The sequence below is a fragment of the Manis pentadactyla genome, chromosome 8 (genome assembly GCF_030020395.1).
Source record: "Manis pentadactyla isolate mManPen7 chromosome 8, mManPen7.hap1, whole genome shotgun sequence".
Lineage (NCBI taxonomy): Eukaryota > Metazoa > Chordata > Mammalia > Pholidota > Manidae > Manis > Manis pentadactyla.
This window is the reverse complement of record NC_080026.1, coordinates 58,979,484-59,002,679: the sequence shown is the minus strand read 5'-3', so window position 1 is coordinate 59,002,679 and position 23,196 is coordinate 58,979,484. Positions and strand designations below refer to the sequence as shown.

General features: G+C 46.3%; 1 protein-coding gene across 3 annotated transcripts in view; it reads left to right on the top strand.

Moving 5' to 3' along the window:
* Positions 1-9,375: 9,375 nt before the first annotated feature.
* Positions 9,376-23,196, top strand: part of VSTM4 (V-set and transmembrane domain containing 4) — a 111,857-nt gene continuing 98,036 nt past the window's right edge. For all 3 annotated transcript variants that reach the window (XM_036916610.2, XM_036916609.2, XM_036916611.2), the window contains exons 1-2: positions 9,376-9,525; positions 16,999-17,397. In XM_036916610.2, coding sequence (XP_036772505.2) covers positions 9,471-9,525; positions 16,999-17,397 — 454 coding nt within the window. In that variant the 5' untranslated portion in view covers positions 9,376-9,470. The remainder of the gene's footprint in view (positions 9,526-16,998; positions 17,398-23,196) is intronic.

Here is a 23,196-nt window from a genome sequence, read left to right as displayed (position 1 = left end):
TAGGGCAGCCTGGTTCCAGAGTCTGTGTTCTAACCATCACATAGAGAAGCAAAATTTTAACGTAAAGACAGATGCAAGGTATTTAGAATAGCAAACATGTCAACTCCACAGGTTGTATTTCCTTTAGATTAAGTAGCAGCAGCTGGAGATCAAGGGAAATATGATGGGCATTCAGGATAAATGAAATGACAAGAACCTTGGGTAAGCAAACTTTTAATGTAGAGGATCACTTAAGCTGGCATTGATGGGGAAGGAGGGGATTAAGTCGTTCTTAAGATAGTGACTTGCTCTTAAAACATAACAAATTTAGCTGAGTTAAGTATTCATTTATAGTTTAAAGTCATCAATGTGCAGAGACCTGTGACCTCAATCAAATAAGACAAATATCAAGGTGAGTAAGGAGGACACTTCCAGAAGGTTCAAGGGACCTCAAACATTTTAGATCTTGAACCACTTGAAACACTTCAGACCATTTATTTTCCCAAACTAGAAAAAGATGGAGCTCATTTTATGAAACTTACAGAAACCTGATAATAAAGCCTGATAAAGATGGCACTAAAAAAGTAAACAATATATAAGTCACACTTATAAGTACAAAATAATAGCTAATCAAATTTATAGACTATGAAAAGAACAATTCACCATGACTGAGTTTAGATCATCTCATGACAGTAAAGACAGAAATTGTTAAATAGAAATACTTCCTATTGAAAGAAAAATCATAATGATTATCTCAATCTCAGTAAACACTAGAAAGAAAATATTCAAAAATAAGCCCATATATTTATGGCCAATTTTTTTCAACTATGTGCCAGGATACTTCAATGGGGAAGAAAATACTCTTTTCAGCAAGTAGTGCTAGGACAATTGAATATGTGTATGCAAAACAGTGAAGTTGGATCCCTACATTACACAATATATAAATATTAAAATGAAAAGGAGCTAAGTGCAAGAATTAAAATGATAAAACTTTCAGAAGAAAACAGAGGCAAAAATCCTCATGACCTTGGATTAGGTAATAGCTCCTTGGATATGACACCAAAAACAAAAGCAAACAGAAATATATATATATGTAAATAGGATTTCATCAAAATTAAGAACTTTTGTGTTCAAAAGACATTATCAAGAAAGTAAAAAAATCAATCCACAAAATTAGAGAAAAATACTTGCACATCACATCTGATAAGGGTCTAAGGACTGAACATATATAAAGAACTCTTCTAACTCAACAATAAGAGACAAATATCCCAATTAAAGAATGGGCAAAAGATTTGAAAATATTTTTTAAAGAAGATTATATACTACTAATAAATACATGAAAATTTGCTCAACATCATTCATCTTTAGAGAAATCTAAATCAAAACCACAAAGAGATACCACTTCATACCCACTAGGATGACTAGGGTTGGTGAAGATATAGAGAAATTGGACCCCTCCTACATTGTTGGTGGGGGAAGATGAGGGTCCCCTCAAAGATGACAGAATCTGACTGGTATTTCCAAGGAAGTCAGCAGTCTCTGAGGTGCTCAGTAATGGATGCTGTTACAGGCTGAATTGTGTCCCCACCAAATTCATATGTTGAATTTCTAACCCCTAGTACCTCAAGATGTGACTTTACTTGAAGGTAAGGTCTTTAAAGAGGTGAAATCAAGGAAAAATGCAATCATTAGGGTGGGCTATAATCCAATATGACTGGTGTCCTTACAAGACAAGGACATTAGGACACAGACACATGCAGAGGGAGACCATGTGAAGACATGGGGAGAAGACAGCCAATTGAGAGAGGCCTCAGCAGAGACCAACCCTGCCAGTATCTTGGTCTCAGACTTTCGGCCTCTAGAGCTGTGAGACAATAAATGTCTGTTGTTTGAGGCCCCCAGTCTGCAGTATCTTGTGATGGCAGCCCTAACAGATGAATAGAGATGTTGAAGAGGAGGAGCCAGAGGCAGGAAAGTGGCAGCCAGCAAGGCTCGAGGAGGTCCATGTATCAGGTGGGGAGCATGCCTGGGCCCAGGTCCTCAGAAATGCAAGCACGCAATTAGCACTCAACCAACGTCTGTTGCCCAGGATGGCATATATACGGTGGGAACAAGAGGCTGACTTCTGCCAAACTGAGTGGCCTACTGGCCTGAACACTCAGAGTGTTTGGGGTACCCATCAAAGGGTTTTGTGGAAGGAATCTGGTGTGTGATTTTTATGGTGTCATGGGGATTGGTTAAGAGAACACAGTACGTTCTCTTTGATTCTCTTCCAAGCCTCTAATGCTTCCTTTCCCAGTGAGACCAACCTGAAGGCCCCACCAGCAAATGAGCTGGGCACAGGGACAATGAGGAGCTTGACATTCTGAGCTGTGGGGAAGATTTCACGAAAATGCCATGTCTAGAGCTCAAAGCCCCACACCGGGGGCCAGGCCCCCTGTGTACACGTGTGTGTGAGTGTGGATGAGTGTGTCTGTGTGCATGCACACATGTGGACATGTGGTATGTGCTGCTCTGCATGGGGGCATGGTGTACCTGGCTGAGGCAGAGCCCAAGGACCTGGAGAGGAGGTCCATGAGTGATGCTCAAACTCCTGAGGGCTTTCTGATGCTCTGCTGCCAGACTCCCTGCAGGCCCTCCCAGTGCACACCCAGTAACTGCCGGCGCCCAGGTACCATCAGTCTTAGAAGAGAATGAGAATTTCCCACAGCAGTGTTTTGCAAACTTGAATACCATCCTTCCAAAAGCCAAGAGCATTCTTACAGGGCCCATGTGGACTTAAGTTATTGCTGCTTAAACAATATGACACAGCACAAAACAAACATTCAAGCTGATGGTTGCTTTATAACTATAAATAAGAACATATTTATAAATTAAATACAAACACAATTTACAGCAGCAATAAAACCCCAACTAACAACGTTAATTTTATGTGACTGTTGAGCATGCTGTATGCAGAGTCCAGTGGCCTCCTCAGTGCATATGGGACTGAATATGAGGCCAATTCTTCTGGGGGTGATGGGTCCTCACTGACAGGTGCTGAGATGACACAATGTCCCAGCGTGGACAAAACAGATGTGAAAAGCCAGACCCCTTGAGGGCATCCTGACTGCCAACCTGACTTCCAACAAGGGTATAGGAAAGGTGCCACCAGGTGTTTATAAGCTGCTTATCCAGATAATCTGTTATTTAAAATTTTTTTCCAGATTACCTGAAGTTTTAAGAATCCCGTTAGGAGCATAAAGAGTGCTGGGGTTGCTTGTGGGACCCCTGTTTGAGAAACACAGCCTAGGTGGGTTCATGTGGAACATCCTTCATTCATTCCACATTCATCTGCCACTTTCTCCTTGCCCAGGACCTGGTCTCCAACAGGAGGGACACAGAGATGACTGAGAGCCAGTGTCTGGCTTTGGGGATGGATGGTCCAGCAGGGACATTTACTTAAGTATCAGTGATGCTGGATTAAAGGTTTGTATATGAAACTGTGGGGGCTCTAAGAAGGACCTAACTCAGTCTTTTGAGGTTTGGAAGGCTTCCTGGAAGAGGTGATGCCTCTTCAAGCTGAGTCTTGAAAGGATTAGAAACTTAGCAGCCTCCTTGAAGGGCATTTAGCCCAGACATCCCAAGCTGAACTAGGACTAAGGCTCTGCCTTTCTAGAATAAAGGCTATCCTAATGAATAGGAAAAAGGGTTTTTGGCCTCTAGAGAGCTCACCTCTTGTCCCCACAGTCTCTTCTGCAGGGGTAGTTAATAGTTCAGCATTTTTACCATAATTCATTGAGAACCATTCATTGACTTAAAATTTTTCCTTCTCTATTGTAATAATAATATCCTTGAAAAACTCATACAGTAAGACAATATCAGCCTTTTCCATGTTAGCATGAATCAGTTCATCAGTTAGCTATAGGTTCAGATAAAATCCTGGAGCAAATGGAAATCAAGTTTGTGTGAGAACAGTCTCCTGACTCTGCACCCCCATCTTTATTTGGCAAGGAAGTTGGGCCAGATCTTGGAGCATACCTGCTGAACGGTGGGTGCCAGGAAGAAGGAAATGGACAGTGAGGATGTCCCATCCCTCATCCATCCATGTGTGGAGTGGGGTGCATGTGTGTGCAGGTAGGGAAGTAAAAAGGAGGGTAGGGTGGGATGTTTTCTCACCCTGGGTAGCCTCAGCTTTCTCAGTCTCAGAAGGAGGTTTAATCTAGGTGCTGCACAAAGGGTGGGCTGCCTGCATCCTGCCCTCAACCAGCCAGGAAGCCTGGGAGGAGCAACCTGGCCACCTGGGATGGAGGCCTGATCTGGGGCCCAGCAGCTGTTAGGCCTCTGGCGGCCAACAGCTGAGCTTCCCATTTGGCCAGCCCTGGCTCTGTTTGGGCCAGTGTTTGGGAGTAGCCTGAATAGTACTGACTCTGTCTCTTGTCCTGGGTAGCTGAGAGCAGCATGCAGCTGGCCCTGGCTGATTCCGAAGAGAAAGAGCACCCCTGTGCAGAAGCAGCATAAATGTGAGAGGTAAGCCAGGTTGGCAGTTGGAGCCTCCTCTTGAAGAAGCCTAATCCGAGAGCAGCAGGCCAGATGGGCACCACTCAGTGTGCTGACCTAGAGCTGGTGTAAGACCGTCAGTAGAAATTTGTACTTGGACATAACTTTCTGAATCTTGTAAATCCTCTTCTCACAAAGCCCCAGAAGCCCTTGGTTACCCCAGAGTACTGAGTCAGTGGCTTCCATTCACCCTGACTCTGTTTCTCAATGGGAGCATGGCTGGCATCTTGCTGGGCTGTTATCCCCACGCAAGACTCCCCACTGCATTGTAGGGTGTCGCCTCTCAGCTTCTGCCCCTAATGCCAGTTGTGCTCCCACCCCTAAGGTGGTTGTAACAATAAAAAAAAAAAAAACCAAAACAAAATAACCCACACATTTCCAAAGACCCCCAGGGGGTTCATGGTGCCCCCTGAATGGAGTCACTGGCTGTCTTTCCAAAGATAGGTTCTACCAAAGACCATCAAAACTTTCAAAACTTCCTTAATTGATTAGCCTATGTGTTAAGCACCCACAGTGCACGGTGGGGGCAGGGCAAGGAGACTAGGTTGGGCTTGTCTACCAGGGGCGAGGAAGGGGGCTGAGGGGCTGGGTGGAGGCCTCTCAGCAGGGTTCTGGCGTAAAAGCTGCCCCCAGCTCCAGATCTCCCTGGCCCAATAAAGGCTGCTATTTAGAAACATCTAAAATGCACGGTACTTTTTGTTTTGGGATGAGCTGCCCCTCTCTCTCGGAGAGCTGATCTCAGAGCCTGGGTCTCCAGGGAACAGCAGTCTCCTGGCTCTGTACCCCCATCTCTATTTGGCAGCCCCCCTCTTCAGTTTCTTGACTGCGCTCTCAATTAATAACCTGCCTTTATCCTCCTTCTCTCTCCTTTCTTCCCTGCTGTCATAGGCTGAGTTGTGTCTCCCCAAAATTCATATGTAGAAGTTCTAACTCCCAGCACCTCAGGAAGTGACTGTCTTTGGAGATGGGTCTTGAAGGAGGTAGGTAGTTAAGGTAAAATGAGGTCGTTAGGAGGGCGGGCCCTGATCCAGTACCTCTGGTGTCCTTTTAAGAAGAGATTAGGGCACAGACACACACAGAGGGAAGACCATGTGAGGCCACAGGGAGAAGATGGCTATCTGCCAGCCAAGGAGAGGAGGGGGTCTCAGGGGACACTAACACCGCTGGCATCTTCATCTCAGACTTCCAGCCTCCAGAACTATGAGAATAAATTCCTGTTGCTTAAGCCCCAAGTCTGTAATATCTTTTGGCAGCCTGAGCAGACTTATACACCTTCCTCTCTTTCTTCACTTAATGATTCATTGATAAACCTCTGAAATGTTTATCAATGACACACTATACGCTGGGCTCTGTGCAGGAATGGATCCCTTCAGGTTCAGTACCAGCCCTTCTTTCATCCCAGAGAACCAGCCCTGGGCAGTGGCATTCATTCCCAAGGCATCCCACACAGGCTTGAAGATGAAAAATGAATCAATTGTCTTTCTCAGGTTCTACCCTCACTGTGAATTACAAACTCTAAAATTCAACATTTGTCTTAAATCTTCTGACAACAGTATTGGCCATACTGGACTCAATGTAGCCCCTTCCTCTTAGCTTGCTCTGCCCCTTGTACCCTTCATCCACTCTGTGATGCCTGGGGAACCCTGTGACAGCTCCCCGATGTGTGGCACCCACAATTGTTGGGATGAAGTCCAAACTCCTGGGCCTGGCATTTGGGGGCCTCTAAGGCTTTGTTACTGTCTGGCCTTCTAGCCACATCTCACTCCCCAGATATGACTAGTGTTCTAGGCCCCCCGAAGCCCACTATGGGATGTGAAAGTCCTTCTCCATGCTTTAGCTTCTGTGCTTTGACACATGTTGTTCTCTCCCCTGCAACAAGCCCCTCACCTTCTGCCTTCAGGACTCTCCCAGCATCTTTAAGGTTCAGTTCAAGGGCTACTCTTACTGTAAATGTTTCCAGCCTGACTAAGAATAGGAAGCAGACTTGGCCTCTGTTGTGGTCAATGATACAGCTAACCTGTCCAGTTCCTAATCCTCTCATTTCAATTCCTTCCACTAGGAGCCTTCTAGAATCCAGTCGCCATTTTTTTCTCCTATCTAGCCAGCCTGCAGAGATCCCGACACCAAACTCATAGTCAATGCTAAGGTCGTGGAATGGCCCCAACTTATCAGGGTCACCATGGGGTTGGTTTGGCAAAGCTCTTTATACCTACACATACTGTTGGGCTTACAGCTTCACATTTCCTTACCTTCACCAGTGCCCTCCACACAGCTTCTCCAGTTGTACAGGGGAGAGATGCTGCAGGTTTCATGAGTGTTCAGTCACTGGTGGCTCCTGGCTTTCCTTCTAATTGGATGGACCCATCCTCTGTAACCACCATCTCTTCTTGTCCTCCTCTCCATCAGTCAAAGCTGAAACCCCTTTATCTAGAGTCTACTTTTTGTTCACTCCATTTTAGTGATAATTTAAGTGTTTGACTAACTGCACATAGCAGTTAAATGCTTGTGAAGAGTAAGGAGGAGGAAATCTTAAATATTACATGTGTAAATTCAGACTGATAAAGCAGCCCAGAAATCTGCCACAGACCTAAGACAGGGGGTGTTAAGTTTTCCTTGTGGGGTGAGCAGGCAGATGTCAGGGTGAAGTCTTTGCTACTGTGGTCCAAAGCAACTGGAAGATTGTTGGGGTTTGGGTATATGTCCCATCCTTGTATCATGCAGCAAAGGCCTAACCAAGATGGTCTAGTAGATTATCTGGAAAGCTGAAAAGTACTGAGAAAACAGTACAATGCAATGTATCACAGAACTGTAAGGAAGACAAAAATCTCCAACATGGTGCCCATTTGGGCAAAAAGAAAGCAAGACAAGGGTGGGCATTTAGATCTAATGCTGGGTTGAATGTCTGCTCAATTGTATAAGGAGAGACTGACATTTAGAGAAGATGCCATGACCGAAGTAGGAACTGGCTCGTCCCAGTGTGGCCAACATGTGTAAGGGGCCTCTTCTACTTTCCAACAACTGGGAGAGTAAATCCTAAGCACAAGGGTGGGGTGAGGTAGGGAGGTCAGGGTGGATACCAAACAGTCCTGCCACTTTCTTAGCTCTCTGCTCAGGTGAAGTCATGTTGACATGCTATTTTACATATGTCACCTTCATCTGGAAAATGAAGTTCAGAGAGGGTACATGGCCCAGGACCCACAGCTGTTACCCGGGGTGGATGCTGGTTGGCTTTCAGAGCCAGCTCTTCTTCTGGCATAAATCCTAGTTCCTAGCTCAGATACCAGGTGGCCCATAGGACCCTGGACAGATCTCTGGTCCTCTTAAAGCTTGAGTTTACTGATCTGAAAAATGGAGCCTGGGGCCTCACAGGGATGGAGTGTGAGCCTTAGCTGATCACACATGCAAAGTGGTTTCCAAGCTCTGGTCTGGAAGTTTCCTAGGAATGTTTGCATTCCTGGGCTGTAAGATCCAGCCTGACACTAGTTATTGTCCTTGGCATCAGACTCACAAACCTTGCAGCCAGCTTACCATCGACTTCTCAGGTCCTTTCCTCAGCTTGGCTGAGGAGTGGGGTTGCTCTTTCCAGTCTGGCTGGCTTGATGGCCAGCCCAGTCACTGCAGGGCCCTGCTCCTTGTGAGGGTCTTCCAGCTGAAGAGCCCTATGGGGATCATGGGCCCCAGGACCCTGGTAAGTGTCTGTGATTTGGAGAAATCACAAAGGTTTGCACCCATTGGCCTGGGCTGCATGGGTGAACAGTCCCTCTGTGACATGCCCTGGGGCCTGGCACCAGCCAGCAACACTGCCTCTCTCCTTGCCTTCCCCAACCCTCCTCACTACGCTTCAAATGAAGGAGGTATTCTCCTCCTCTTCCAGGGACCCACTCCCAAGCAGGGCCGGCCTTTTCTGGAACCCACGAAAGACCTCCCTTGACAGACACACACAAAACATACCTAACATGCTCTTGCTCTAGAGACCCTGGACTAACATATCAGCTGGGCTCAGACCCCGTGGTGAAGAGACCAGACATTGGCCTAGAGTGACCTGGACTGAATGACCTTGTCACACTGCTCTCTGGCTGTGAGATTGGGTGGGCTCCTCCATCTCCCTGCCACCCCTTCCTTATCTATAATGATAATAGTAATGATAGCTGACATTCATGGGCCAGGGACAGTGCCTTACCTGGAACTGCCTCACTTAATCTTAAACATTCCATGACATAGCTTAAATATGCCTATTTTCCCATTATGCAGCTGGAGAAAACTGAGGCATATGGAGATGAAGGGACTTTCTCACGGACTTACAGTGCCAGGATTCAGTAACACGGTGCAGAATACCTAGCCCAGGCTGGGCTGAGGACTCTAAGTGGTCATTATTTTTCATAGTGTCCATACGCTATGAACTTGTCCTTGTGGAATGTCTCAATTTCCCAAGGGTCCCCATCCCTGGCAGCCCCATTCAGGGCAGCAGAAGAGGGCTCTTGCCTCTCAGCGGTTCCTTGACTCACAAAGGTCCCTGGGGAGTTACCTCAGGGTCCACTGGGCTGGCCTCAGGTCAGCGCAGCCACTGTGTTTGGTGGTTTCCTGTGACCCCAGCCCACCCCCAAGCTCCAAGATGCCTTCCCCTTACAGTAACTGAGTCTGTGATGAAGAGCCCGCGAATCCCATTGCAACTGTGCCTCCGTGACCGGTGATCACCTCTCAGAACCTCAGTTTTGCCATCTGTGAAATGGGGTGGTGAAACGCGCCAGCCACTGGTCGCTGAGCGCATGATCGCGGGGCCTCGCCCTGCCCAGGGCGGGGGGGGGGGGCACCCAGCAGCCTGGCCCAGCGAGGGCGGGACGCCGAGAGGCGGGCTGGGCCGGGGCAGGGGGCGGGCGCGGGGCGGGCTGCGCGGCGAGGCCGGGTGGGTGGCCGCGCTGCTCCCGCCTCACAGCGCCGGCAGCAGCGGGGAGATGCGGCTCCTGGCGCTGGCGGCGGCCGTGCTGCTGGCGCTGGCTCCGGCCCCGGGTAAGCGCGGCGGGGCCGGGCGTAGGGGCCGGGCGGCTCCGGAAGCCCGTGGGTGGGCGAGGCAGCCCGCGCCAGGCAGGCCGGGGTCGGGACTCGGGCCTGGCCGGGAGGCCCTGCCGCCGCCGGGCGCCCCCTCTGCGGGCCCGAATCGGCGCCGTCCCTGAGGCCGCGCGCGTTCTGCGGAGCGCAGCGGCGCCTCCTCGGCCCGCCGCCGGTGCGGGCCGCCCTGCCCTCGGCTGCGGGCTCCAGCGCTCGGCGGGGCCTCGAGCAGCCCTGTGCCCCTCCACCGGCCAGGCCTCAAGGTGGGAGACTTAGGTAGGGGCGCACAAGCCCTGGCTGTTGTTTTCTTTTTTTTCTCCCCAACAGTCAGCACCGACAATTGGTGGCAGGTCAGCCTGAGCAGCAACTTCCCTTGAACTCTCTTCGGAGAGCTCTTGGGAAGAACCAGCCAGAAAGGGGCTAGGGCTGCCCTGGCTGCCGGCTGGCGACTGGGGACGTGTTAGTGGGTGTTTTGCGATGATCGCGCTTGGTGAAGTAGGGTATCCACGTCTGGATGAGGTGGGATGCGGGGGGCGGGGGGGCCCTTTGCCTTTGCCTGAGCATCCTGCTTCAGTGGCAGCCCCCATCTACACTGCTGGCTTTCATGTGGGGTTTCTCACTTCTAAGTTGCTGAAGAATTTTCTCTTTATTCCTCAGGCTCTGCCCTCCTGCCTCAGGGTTGGAAAGGCCATGTTGGCTAGAATAATAGTAATAACAAATATATCAATGGCTCTGATATTTCCTGGGTGCCTATAGGGTGCCAGGTATTGTGCTACACATTATCTCATTAATCACAAGGACCCTTAAAAGAGCAGATATTTATATGTCCAAGTCCTTTGCCAACATTAATTCAGTTAAACCTACAGATATCCCCTGAGGGAGGTGTTAATATTATCCCCATTTTATAGATGAGGGAACTGAGGCACAGGCCTATGAGTTGACTTGCTTTAAGGCACAAGGCTTGTAAGTGTTGGAGCTGGGATTTGAACCAGGTAAGCCTGGCTCTAGACTCTGTGCTCCTAAGGCTAAGCTGTGTTGCCATTGTTTGGTAAATAAGCTGATGCTCAGAGTTAAGTGATTTTCCAAGAGCGACCCAACTACCCAGGGTAAAACTGGCATTGGGGACAGAATAAGTCATAGTCTGAGGAAGAGGGACTTGCATCATAGCTGGAAGAAGTTCACTCATTGTCCCCTGGCTACCGGTGCAGTAGGGTTTCCAGTGAACCTAAAGTTGGGGCTGTAGGAAATGCTCTTAAGACAGTAGTCACTGTCTTGGTTGACAATGACTGGAGGTTTCACTGGGATGGTTTGGCCAGGTGAGCCCTGGTGGCCTGTGTGGAGTAGCCAGCAGTCAGCAGGGCGGAAGAGGTCATGGGGTCTTCATTACCCAGGCACCCTGACCACCTTCCCAATTGCAAATGCTGCCAAGGAAGGTGCCCCCAGAGAGCAGCATTTTGGGGGTCAAGGACATTCTCATGTTTCCAGGAGACCTCAGGAGCCTAGAGAGCTGGACTGTGGGTACCTTCAGAGTCTGCCCTGGCTGTGCCCAAGGCCATGCCTTGTACAATCAGCACTCACTGTGTGCCACTCACTCTTCTGAGTGTTTCATCCACTACTCTTCATCATGATTGCCCATGGGAGGGCCTGGGACTGCTTTATACATAAGTCTGCCCTCTTAACTGCTGTACTTTTCTACCTCTTGATTTTGGGGTGGAGTGGAACCTTAGCAGTCACCTGGTCTCATCCCTCATCTTACAGAAAAGGAAACCTAGGGGCAAAATGTTTACTGAAAGCTGAGCTGTGGTCCAGAGTAGTAGCTGAGAATTGTCGTTGAAGCCAGGCGGCTTAGGTTCAAATTCCAGCTTGGCCACATTCAGTGTGCAAGCGACTTAGCCTCTCTGTGTCTCAGTCCTCTTGTCTGCCAAATAGCGGTAAACATAGTATGGGGACAAATTGAGAAAATACACCTAAAGGGCTTAGAACAGTGGTGCTTGGCATAGAATTCACATTCAGCAAATGTTAACACTTGTCACTGGGTAAGGCCATGTGTTTGTCCTGGGTGAGAACTATTTTCAGATGATGGGCTTAATATGAACACATCGCCCTGCAGGCAAAGTCTAATAACACCTCTGTTTGGTGTGTGATAAACACTGGCTCCTAGTGCCATGGTTTTTTAGGTAATACAAATTGATTTCTTTCAGATATTTATTTGTTATAAATTCCGAGTACCTTTTTAATAAGAATGAGATTTCCCTTCTGTATGGTACACATAATTTCAGTTCCTTATAAACCCAGAGACTCCTGGCTCCCTGAAGTGAGTGGGGGCAATTTCTCTAGGACAGAGGAGTGTGGGGCACAGAGCCACTAGCACATCACTGGCTAGGTCAGAACAGAGGGTCCCTGCCCATGCCCACCTCTGCATCCCAGGTGAGGGGGGTGGCTGTCCTTTCTATTAGAAGTCCTATACTCCCCTGACCTGGAAATTTCTATTCTCCTCTTCATGAGTGTGGAGGGAGGGGGAAGGAGAGGGTGTATCCTAGAGGAGTAGGTCATGTATTGCTTGGCTACATGAATGTCCTTTAGGCTCTTTTCAGTGTTAGTCCTTTTCATGACATTATCCAAATGGGAGCAAGAGGGTTAGAACCCATAAATCTTATCCACAGGAATTTAATGTTCGCTGATAGCCAGCTACATAATTTGTGTGATCCAGTGCAAAATGGAAAGATGGGACCCCTTATTCCAAAATTATTAAAATTTCAAGAGAGTGACAGCAGAGAAAACTAAGTGGGAGGCCCCTCCAAGCATAGGGCCCTGTGTTACTGCAGAGCATACACCCAAGAAGCCACTGTGCCCACACATCACTGTGTGTCACTTTCTATTGTCCTCATCTGCCCAGCTCTCAGGGCATGTAAACTAAAATCAGTGTTTATAGGTGTTTTCTCACTGGAGCCTTACACCATCTTCTCATTTTTCAGATATAGAAACAAGGTGTGAGGCCTCACACGTAATAGAACTGGGTCTCCAGCCCAGGTCTGTTGAACACCAAGCCCTGGCTCTCTGCCGAGCCTCATCAAACCAGTGTGAAGGCCTGGGGCCACAAGCATCCTGGTGCCCAGTGCATGTGGGGCTCCCAGGGCTACCAAGTAACAGGTGTGCTTGCAGCATCCCGAATTCCATTCCTCTGTTAGGGTCAGTCTCTTTGCTACAATGTTGTCATTTCTCCTTTAAGACCTGGCCTTGGGGGCACTAGCTGGGGTGGAAAGTCCCCTCCTGAAGTCCATCCATCCGCCAGGCATGGGTGACTTCCCGGGCCATGGCTCAGGGCACTTCACCAGAGGACACTGCTTTCCAAGATTTATTTGTCATAAATTCAGACTATTTCCAGTCTGTACCAGGTTCTTCCTGCCTCAGGGTCTTTGCACGGGTGGGACCCTCTCTCAGGAGGATCATCATTCCTCACTGCTGCCCTGAATTTTATTTCATTAACTTCAACTATGTCTTCATCTCACAGCCACCACCCCAGGGTGTCTTTCTTCTCTGACTCCATGGACTAGATTAGGATCTTGCCCCAATTTTCTTAAGCCCTGCACCTTTTCTCTGCAGCATGTGATGTCATTTGTTGTCATATACTCCTGTGTCTTTTTCCCAATGACACTTGACTCTCCAGCTGCCTTGTCCACTGAACTCTCAACTCCACGAGGTTAGTAATGCTGTCTTCTCTGCCCAGTGCCCAGCACATCGCTGTTGCTCAGCAAGTATTTGTAAAGTAATTAAGTGAACAAAGCGTGAGCAGGACCATCAGCTGGAGGAAACGGGGACTCTGAGAGTGAGGCACAGGGGTGGAGAGCAGGGCTCTTACCTCCCACCTCAGTTCCCTGCAATGCAGGGTCACAAAGCAAGAAATTAAGTTCTTGCCCAGGCTAGAATAACTTTGATGATTCTTCCCTCCTAGGCCAGGAGAGAAGATTCTGCCCTTCTTGGGGATGTGGCACCCATCCTCCCCTGTCTTATAGCTGCCTTGGCCTTTCATTGCTTGGCTTGCCTTTCTGCCCTGCAATGTGTTTGCTCTTTCCTTCGGGGAAGAGCCAGAAGGGAAGGGCTTGGGCTCTCATGGGCACCTTAATCTAGTCAGCCTGCCTCCATATACTGTTCCCACAACCTGATCCCATAGCCATTTTCTCTGCTAAGCCAGTGAGGCCGATGACAGGGGCAGAAGCTGTGTGACACTCCCTTTCCTGGTATTTAACTAAATACCCAGCTCAGCTAGCATCTGCCAGGCTCTGGGTCCTCTACCCAAATTTTCTCTCTTCTCTCCCAAGGTGCCACCACTCACAGTTGAGTGCATGCGAGCTGTGCTCACCACACTTAAGGTAGCCTCTCCTGTGCCAAAGGGAGGGTGTTACTGGGAACACCCTCAGGGAAAGCTCACTGAAGGCCCATACCCCATGACCTGAGAGCCTGTGTTCTCTAGCAAAGCTTTAAGACCCTGAGGGGCCCTTGGGCATTAGGGTTTCAGTCATACCCCGCCATACCTAGTGTTGAAGGTGGGAGGAAATAGTGTTGAAGTGGCTGATGTGGGGCAGAAATGAGCCTTCTTGTGAACAAGGTTGTATTGGTATGTTTGGGCTACTCTAACAAATTGCCACAGACTAGGGGGCTTAAATAACAGCAGTTCTTTTCTCATAGTTCTGGAGACCAGAAGTCTGAGATCAAGGTGTCAGCTATGCTGGTTTCTTCCAAGGCCTCTCTCCTCAGCTTGCAGATGTCTTCACCCTGTGTCCCCACGGTGGTTCTCCCTCTGTGCTCATCTGTTTCCTGATTTCTTCTTATAAGGACTCCAGTCATGTTGGATTGGGGTCCTCACACATGGATTCATTTTAAATTAATCACCTCTTTAAATGCCTTATCTTCAAATACAATCACTTCTTGAGGTACTGGGGGATTAGGGCTTCAAAATATGAATTTGGGAGTGTGCAATTTAGCCCATGACAACGGTCTTTGCATGTCAGTGGGAGAAAAGTGCGTAGGCCATTGGTAAAAGCAAATGGGGTTCAGTGAAGGTAGAAAGGCACAAGGTAAAGAGAAAAGGAGGCTTCACCTTGGGAAGATGGCTCAGCCCATCCCCTTTCCTGGGAGCCACTGACTCCCGGCCTGAGTTGCAGACGTGGAAGGGTTACTAGTTTGCCTCTAGGATGGAATCTCGCCTTCCATGGGGACTGGAAGCACTTGGCATGTTCTCCTGGTTTCAGTCACTGTAAATAATCCCTCCTTCATGCAGCATTAATAGGAGGAGACTGGGGTGTGGGGTCTCGGCTGCACTCTCATCCCACCCATATTGTTTCAATTTCCTGCCTTCCCTGGCTCTCCTGACTCCAGTGGGGAGCCTCTGAGGGCAGGAAGAGCTGGACTTCAATTCTGGAAGACAGTTGCCTCATCTCTGCCGTTCTCTGCCTGCTGAAGCTCTGGGCAAGCTGTTGGGGTGGGTCTGCCTGGTGTTCCTGGCTGCTTATCAGGGGGCTCTTGCCATGGAAGCCTGTGTGGACTTCAGCCAGGGCTCTGGCAGTCAGGAGGGAATGCCCAGGGACTGCTTTAATATGGCACATGGGTAGCATGCATAGATGGCAGGGGAGCAGTTCCTCCTCTTGTCCTACGTGAATGACTTGTGTGGGCATTGGGATTGCTGCTAGAGAGTGTATGCCTTCCTTTGTAGCTGCTGATCTGAGTTCTCCAGGTATCTCCTTGGACTCCTTGTCCATTGTCATTGTACACATACAAGACCTGATTCCTGTCCGCAAGGAGCTTGGAGTCCAGCTGAGCATCAAACTTTCTTCTGTATTTATGTCTACCTATCTTTTTAAAGTAACAAAAGATTATCATGATGTGATAAAAAAGCTGACTAATGGTCCCCCAGATGTCTGTGTCCCATCCCATGGAACCTGTGAATGTTACTTTATTTGGCCAAAGGCACTTCATGGATGTGATTTAGCTGAGGATTTGGAGTATCCTGGTGGGCTGGACTTCTAAGAGCTAAGCAAGAAAATTAAAGAATATTGACCCTCAATCATCTCTCTCAAGGTGTTGAGTTTATTAAATAAATAGTGGAAACCAGACGAGAGGATGAGCTCATTACCTGTATTTTTACATTGAAGACCATTTTTTATGACACACACGGGGCCTCATCTTGTTGATTCACAGCCTCCTCACAGTGGAAGCTTCAAATATTTCTTGATCTCTTTTTCATCCTTCTTCCTAGCTTACCTGAAGCACAGAGCTTTTGGTGACTCACATCAGGACCTAGGCCCCTTCATGTGACCGGAAGGTGGCAGCTGGGAGCTGAGAGCTCTGGTTTGGGTTGGCCCTGGGGACACCTGCTTGTGCAGTGAGGTGGGCAGGGGGCAAGGGTGCTTCTTGCAGTTGTGCACTGGGCAGAGTGAGGCTGAGGGTGTGAAACCTGCTGAGAAGACAGCCTGCTTGCATGGCAGAGACTGCAGGCATCGAGGGCACACTGCCCTTTCTGGCTCCATATGCCAGGAGGTGCTCCATTTACGAGCTCCAGGGCAGGACGCCATGCCACTCCCCTCCTGGGAGAAGACCTCTCTCTTTGAGGTCTGCTGATCTGGCTGGTCTGGGTGGCCGTTGGAGTGGTTCCTCAAAGTAGCTCAGGGAAGAATGGTGGCTGGTGGTGGCAGGCCGCCCTGGGGGTGGATCTAAGAAACTGAAGGACAGAAAGTAGTGGAGCAGGCCTGGGATTCTGTGCATCATTTGGCTTTTTGGGAAGTTCTCTCATCTCTCCTTGTTTCTGACCTTGTTCATCCTTTATTCCTGCACTTCAGCTTTGACACCATGAGTCCAGAGGAGACTTAGATCAAGAAACAGAGCAATCTGTTGTTCTAGGTCCCTAGTACTAGTTTAGCACCTGCCTGACCAGTACCGATAATTGCTTTGGTTATAGTTGAAATGGCAGAGACAAGGCAAGGGGCTTAGAAAGGCAGGCCCCAGAGCCACAGCATGGCTGACCATAGGCAAGTGATAAAACAGCAGGAAGCAGGCCTTGGGGAGATGGGCAGCCAGGATGAGATGTGGACATTTTTAAGAGCTTCCAAAAATCCACATCTTGATGTGACACTCCTGAATTTAAACACCAGTGACTAATTAAAAAATTTTAAGAATATATTTGGGTCAGGCTGTCAGTGTCATCCTACATGGACATGATTGTCTCACTGATGAGAATGTGGGAGCCACACAATATCCCCTCATCTGCCTTGCTCCAAGAGGAGTCCTTTTTCTGTGCAGAGGCACAGAGTGATTATGGAGCAGATGGGCGGCCAGCCTCTCTGGTTCTTCAGGCCACTTGCTCCTGCAGGAGAGTCACACTGTGTGTCTATCTGGAGAAGGGCAGTGGCCTTCCTCATTTTCTTCCTTTTCTCTCTGCAGAGGTGTGTGGGGCCCTCAATGTCACTGTTTCACCTGGGCCTGTGGTTGACTTCCTGGAAGGGGAAAATGCCACTCTTCTCTGCCATGTCTCCCAGAAGAGGCGGAAAGACAGTTTGCTGGCTGTGCGCTGGTTCTTCGCACGCCCCGACTCCCAGGAGGCTTTGATGGTGAAGATGACCAAGCTCCGGGTGGTGCAGTACTATGGGAATTACAGCCGCAGGGCCTCACGGGAGAGGCTCCGCCTCCTGGAGGAGAGGCGTGGGGCGCTCTACACACTCTCTGTTTTGACCCTCCGGCCAGCGGATCAAGGGCATTATGTCTGCAAAGTCCAGGAAATTAGCAAGCACAGGAACAAGTGGACAGCCTGGTCCAATGGCTCCTCGGCAACAGAAATGAGAGGTAAGGGCATGTCCACTCTCTGTGGAGAGGGTTGGGGTCAGGGGTCCTCCATCTAATCAGCCAGACAGCAGCCCCCAGATGGCTCTGCTGGGCTAGAACACATCTCAGCCTCTGTGGGTCATAGCCATGTGAGCCAGGCCATGGGGATATGGGTAGATATCTACTAGGACACTAGGTTGATGTGGAAGTAAGTTGAGGAAGGAGCATGTACCTGGCCCCACGCTGCCCAGCCTGCTCTTGGGCAAAATCTCCTTCCAGCCTGAAAGATTAGACTGGCTGTGTACTGGCCTCCAGCTCAGGTCTGTGTAGCCTTGATTGCTTTGGCTGGAGGGTGCTGGCACCCGAGGGAGGAGGTGCACACTGGGAAGTCCTGATGTCAGTTGCCAGGCCTCAGAGCAGGGCAGGCTCATGGCTCTGATCCACTGCCCAGAGGAACTGATTCAAGCCTCAAGCACTAGCTCCCTGAGAAATTCATCTAAAAGTGGGCAAAGAACCAGAGGTAGCCCTCCCGTCCTGGAGACAGATAGGAGGCATGGGCTGCGTTCCGGATTCTGGAGTGTCTTAGTTGCCAAGTGCCATATATGAGGGTTATCATTTTTTAGCACAAATGTTCTATTCAAGAAAACACCTCTCATAATTTTAGTAAGACTTGCTCTTGTGTGCTAAAGTTACATTTTTGATTGTTTTGAACTTGAATTTGGTCTGGCACAAGATTAAGAGGATCACAAAATAGGAAAGGAAACTAATTTTATTATATACATGTAATAGCATACTAAAGGCATTAGTGATGTTGTTTTGATAAGCTTTTTTAAGGGATACAACTCAGCTGTAAAAAGATATTTTTTTTTGGTGGAAATGGTAAAGGTATTTTTAAACATCCTATGTGAATAAGGGATATGTTCAAGTAGATGGCTTATGAAGATAGTGGTTAATTAGTCCAACTTTGTCTTTGGAGTTTGCTTATTCTAATGTTGTTAAGCACAGAGTGATGCATATCTGAAATGTTGTGCACTTTTTTCCTGAAGCAAATTCATTTAAGAAAACAAATGACTATGAGTATAAATATATGTTTTGGCACAGAAAACCAAAAAATACATCAGATGACCAAAGGCTGAGGAGGGAATTCATTCTATATATCACTTGGCTTAGAAACATATGATTTTATTTATTTCCTTTTAATTTTTATGTCTCAGTGTATTCTGGAACTGTACACTAGATCTCTTGGCAGTCAGACTGTCTGCCAATTACAAGAGATAAAAGTTCCTGTGTCCAAGTGTGGGCAATTGTCTGGTTCCTTATTTAATGTGAATCTACTTTCAGAGAGTGAAGCTGGGTGCTTTCTGGAATATTTCTTTGGGTACTTGGTTCAAAACCCTGAGGTAGTTCATAATATTTCACTGGAATAGAGATCCCTTTTCCCCACTCTATCTCCATCCTTCCATCTCTTCCTTTACCCCTTCTCAAAACCTCTGTATTTCTCTTCTTCCCCTTATGTCTCCTGTTCCTCCCATTTCTGTTTCCTTCCCTACCTCCTCCACTTCCTTTCACTCGTCTTTTTGTTTCCTCCTCTTTCCTCTGTCCTGCCCCCTCTCCCCGACCCCCCATCCACACACACACACACACACACACACACACTCTGCTTTCCCACCTGAAGTGGTTCTGGGCTCAGGGCAGAGCGGAGCCTCTCTCGCTGTGTCTGCTTTGCTCAGCGCCTCCTTCTCCTCACACACCCTCAGCATCTGGGCAGGGCTGTGGTTTTCTGACTGGAAGATTCAAAACCTAAGGAAGCAATGACTGTGACTTCCAGAACATTTCACAGAGGCTTCAGGGGGCTACAATATGGTGGTTAAAGGAAGGTTAAAGGTTAAAGGAAGGTAATTCCAGGTAAGTGGCCAGAATGCAAACTGACTTGTTTATGTTGGAACGTGGTTACGGGGAGAGCATGTGAAGGAAGGTTGGCCTGCTGTCTTTCCCAGGCAAGGTGGGGACAGACCTGCAGCTCCAGCCTCCCAGGGTGCCTTTCCCTTGGCCCTTTGCTTTTCTTATCTCCAGTGACCTTGCTTTTCTAAGTATTCACCTCATGTTAATAGTTGTTACATAGAAAACAAGAACAAGAACAAAACAGCACAGTGAAAAGTTTTGTGGGCAAATATGTTTGGGTTGTAGTAGACACTCTCAGAGGTATTTTGGGAGTAAGGGCCTTTACCCTGCTGGGCTCCATATCGTCTTTTCTAACAAGCTCACATTGCTTCTCAAGCCATCCACAAGAGAGAAACCTACCTAATGATACCCCTACCCCCTGCCCTTTACTACAGGCTATCAGGCTTTCCCTTGCAATGTTCTCAATGTGAGATTAAAATTGCTTGCCCTTCTCTGTAAACTCTCAGAAAAGCAGGCTAATGCATGATTATTTCTCATCTCACCATTGCAAATGGAGGTTGACTCATGCTGCATATTAAGGGAGAGTGCCTGGCCTAGAGCACATATGATAGGAATGTTGGCACTTATAGTTACCCCAATTTCCATAGGTTGATTGTTTCTGTTACAAAAATAATATGGTTCAATTAGAATATGGAAAAATGCTGAAAGGGTTTAAAGAGAAAAATAAAAATGACTTGAACTATCTCTTACTTCAGAATAAGTCTTTCCAGTCATTTTTATGCAAATAAAAATTAAAAACCTAATCCCAGTCATACTATAGTGTTTATGACTGTTTTTTCTCACATTATTAATAGTGTACACATTTTCTCATGTTGTTAAATATGCTTTTATAACATAATTTTAATGGCAGAATGGTATTTCATAATATGAATGTACCACAGTTTAGCTTTCAGTTACTGTTTTTGGACAGTTATATGATTCTAAATCCTTGTCAGTGAATCTCCACAAATGTCCCTGTCCTAGAACAAAGTCCTAGAAATAAGATTGCTAGGTCCAAAGGTATACTCATTTTAAAGATTGATACACTTTAGACTGGCATGATTTTAAAAGGGGAAGTGACCTCTAGAGTAATTAATGAATTTGCATTCTTTATAACATGGAAATGCCTTTTTCCCATGGATTGGCCTACATGATGTTTTCCTTTTGGGGAAGATGATGATTATGACAATGATGGTGACTATGAAGGCCTAGAACAATACTTGGTACACAGCTGAGACCCTCAGTAAGTACTTATTGAATAAGTGAAATGCTTTTGGATAGCACCCCTTGCTGTGGATGACTTTGAGGTAGGCATGGCTTGGTGGGGAACATCACTCTCTCTGGGAGACCGCCCCTCTCCTCCTATCGGCCTGTTCTAATTGTACATCTTAGTCCGGGTCCTTCGCATACTTCCACCTCCATCAGGCCTCTTTGTGTGTGTGAGCCTGTGGAGACCTCTTCCACCTAAGGCAACCTGTGGCTTCTGTTTCAGGCACTGTTTACACCACATTGTGTAGTCACTCAATGTTTTTGTAAGCTCTATGGCACAGGGATTATGAAAAACAAACTGTATGTACAAAAGTCAAGCAATACAAAAACTGTAATGTGAACGTCTGTGTGTCTCCTGCTTGTAGCCTGATATCCCCAGTTCTGCTGCATCCCCAGAGGGAATCCTTGTCAATAATTTGATTTAGATCTTTCAAGTCCCTCTCCCATTGGCATTCATGCACACCCACAATTTATTTTAACAATATTACACTTAACGCTTTATAAATATTGTCGATGGTATTATTTGCACTTTTTTGTAATTGCTACTACACAGTGAGACGATACCAAACTGCATCCCATCATTCCCCCAAGTGATGACGACTTAGGAAACTTCAACTTTTTCGTTAATGCACCAGTACTTCAGTGAACATCCTTGTACACATCTCTAAGTGTTTCTCTTCATTAGATTCCTGGAAATAGAATTGCTGGGCCTAAGGCTATGCATATTTAAATATTTAGTAAACTGCCCAAATGTGATCCAAAAAGACTTTACAAATTTATACTCTGACCATCATTGCATAATAGTGTCTATTTCCCTGAAGCCTCATCAACAATGGATATTATTAATCTTTTCTATTATTTATCACAATGATGAGAAAATAATTTCATTGTTTTAATTTTGATTATTATATTCAATGCAATACAATTTATTTTCAATTCTTGTATTTAATTATTAGTGAGGTTGAACATCTCTTCATATGTTAATTGACTGTTTAAAAATTTCTGTCAATTGCCTGTCCATAACCTTGCCTATTTTTCAATAAGTTGCTGTCTTTTTCATATACAGTTGACCTTTGAACAATATGGGTTTGCACTGCGTAGGTCCAGTTATACACAGATATTTTTCAATAAATATATTGGAAAATTTTTTGGAGAGTTGCAACAATATGAAGAAATATTTTCTTTTCTCTAGCTTATTTTATTATAAGAGTATGATGTATAATACATATAACATATAAAATATGTGTCTATCAGCTATTTATGTTGTTGGAAGGCTTCCAGTCAACAGTAGGCTTTTAGTGGGTAAGTTCTGGGACCCAAAAGTTCTAAGTGGATTTTTGACTATGCAGGAGGTTGGTGCCCCTAATCCCCACATTATTCAAGGGTCACTATATATATGTATTTTTGTTTTCTGACCATTTATTCCTTAGTTGTTATATATGGTGCAGAGGTTTCCTCCTCTTTGTTATTTGTCTTTACCACTTTATGGTTTCTTTTACCATATAGATATTTTACATTTTCAGGATACTTATGTAGTCAAATTTGCTTTTTTTTTTCTTTTTTGCATTCCAGTACTATTTTTTTATTGAGATGTAATTTATATTCAACAAATGGCAATGGTACCTAGGTTTTGTAACTTATTTAGGAAGGTGTTTCCCACCCCAAGCTTGTAAAAGTGTTTTCTATATTTTTCTTTAATATTATTAAAGACTTAAAGAAAGTTTTACGCCTTTAACTCTTTGGAATCCATATTTTTCAGAAAGGTGTAGAGTAGCTAATTTCTTTTTTGTTTCCAAATAGCTATTCTGTTGTCTCAACACTATCTTTTGAATACATAAAATTTTGCTGTTTTGAAATGCTGCATTTTTCTTAAGTTAAAGTCCTGTATTTAAATGTAAACTTGGTATACCTCGCCAATATAACACTATTTTAATTATTATAGAATAGGGCAAGTTTCCTTATTATTCTTGAAGCAAATGTCTTACCTATTCTTACACATTTAGTTTTTCCTTTAGGTGATCTTATATAGTTCTGTAAAAATTATGTTGGGGTTTGATTTCATTGTATTTAATTGACTTTATAAATTATTTTAGGGTGGGTATATATATCTTATATGTCTTTATGGTTTTAAATGTTCCTGTCTAGAGACCTGTTGTGTTTCTTCTTCATGCAGGAAGTGTGGTTTAAAAAAAAAATCAGTGAAGATTTCTTCACATGAGTCTTGAAAATTTTTTATTATGTTTATCTCTAGGTATTTTATATGTGTAATTAGGATCTGTAACTTCTCTGTATATGCATGCATGCACACATGCATACCTCTTTTGAATTGGCTACTGCTGGTTTATAGAAAAGTTGTTGACTTTTATTTGCCATCATAATGAGTCATTTCATTTTTTTTTGGATGTAGTCTTAGTTGCTTTGCAATGATGTCTGCCAGTTTAAATCCATTTCTTTTAAAACCTTATTGCATTGGCCAGTACTTTAGAGGTAGTGAATCATCAACCTGTACTCTTTTTCTTGACAGTACTAGGAATTTTAACTTTACCATTTGGGCTTTTATCATGACTCTAGTTTTTCCTGTAGCCTATGTGGCCACTGTGAGGGACTGTC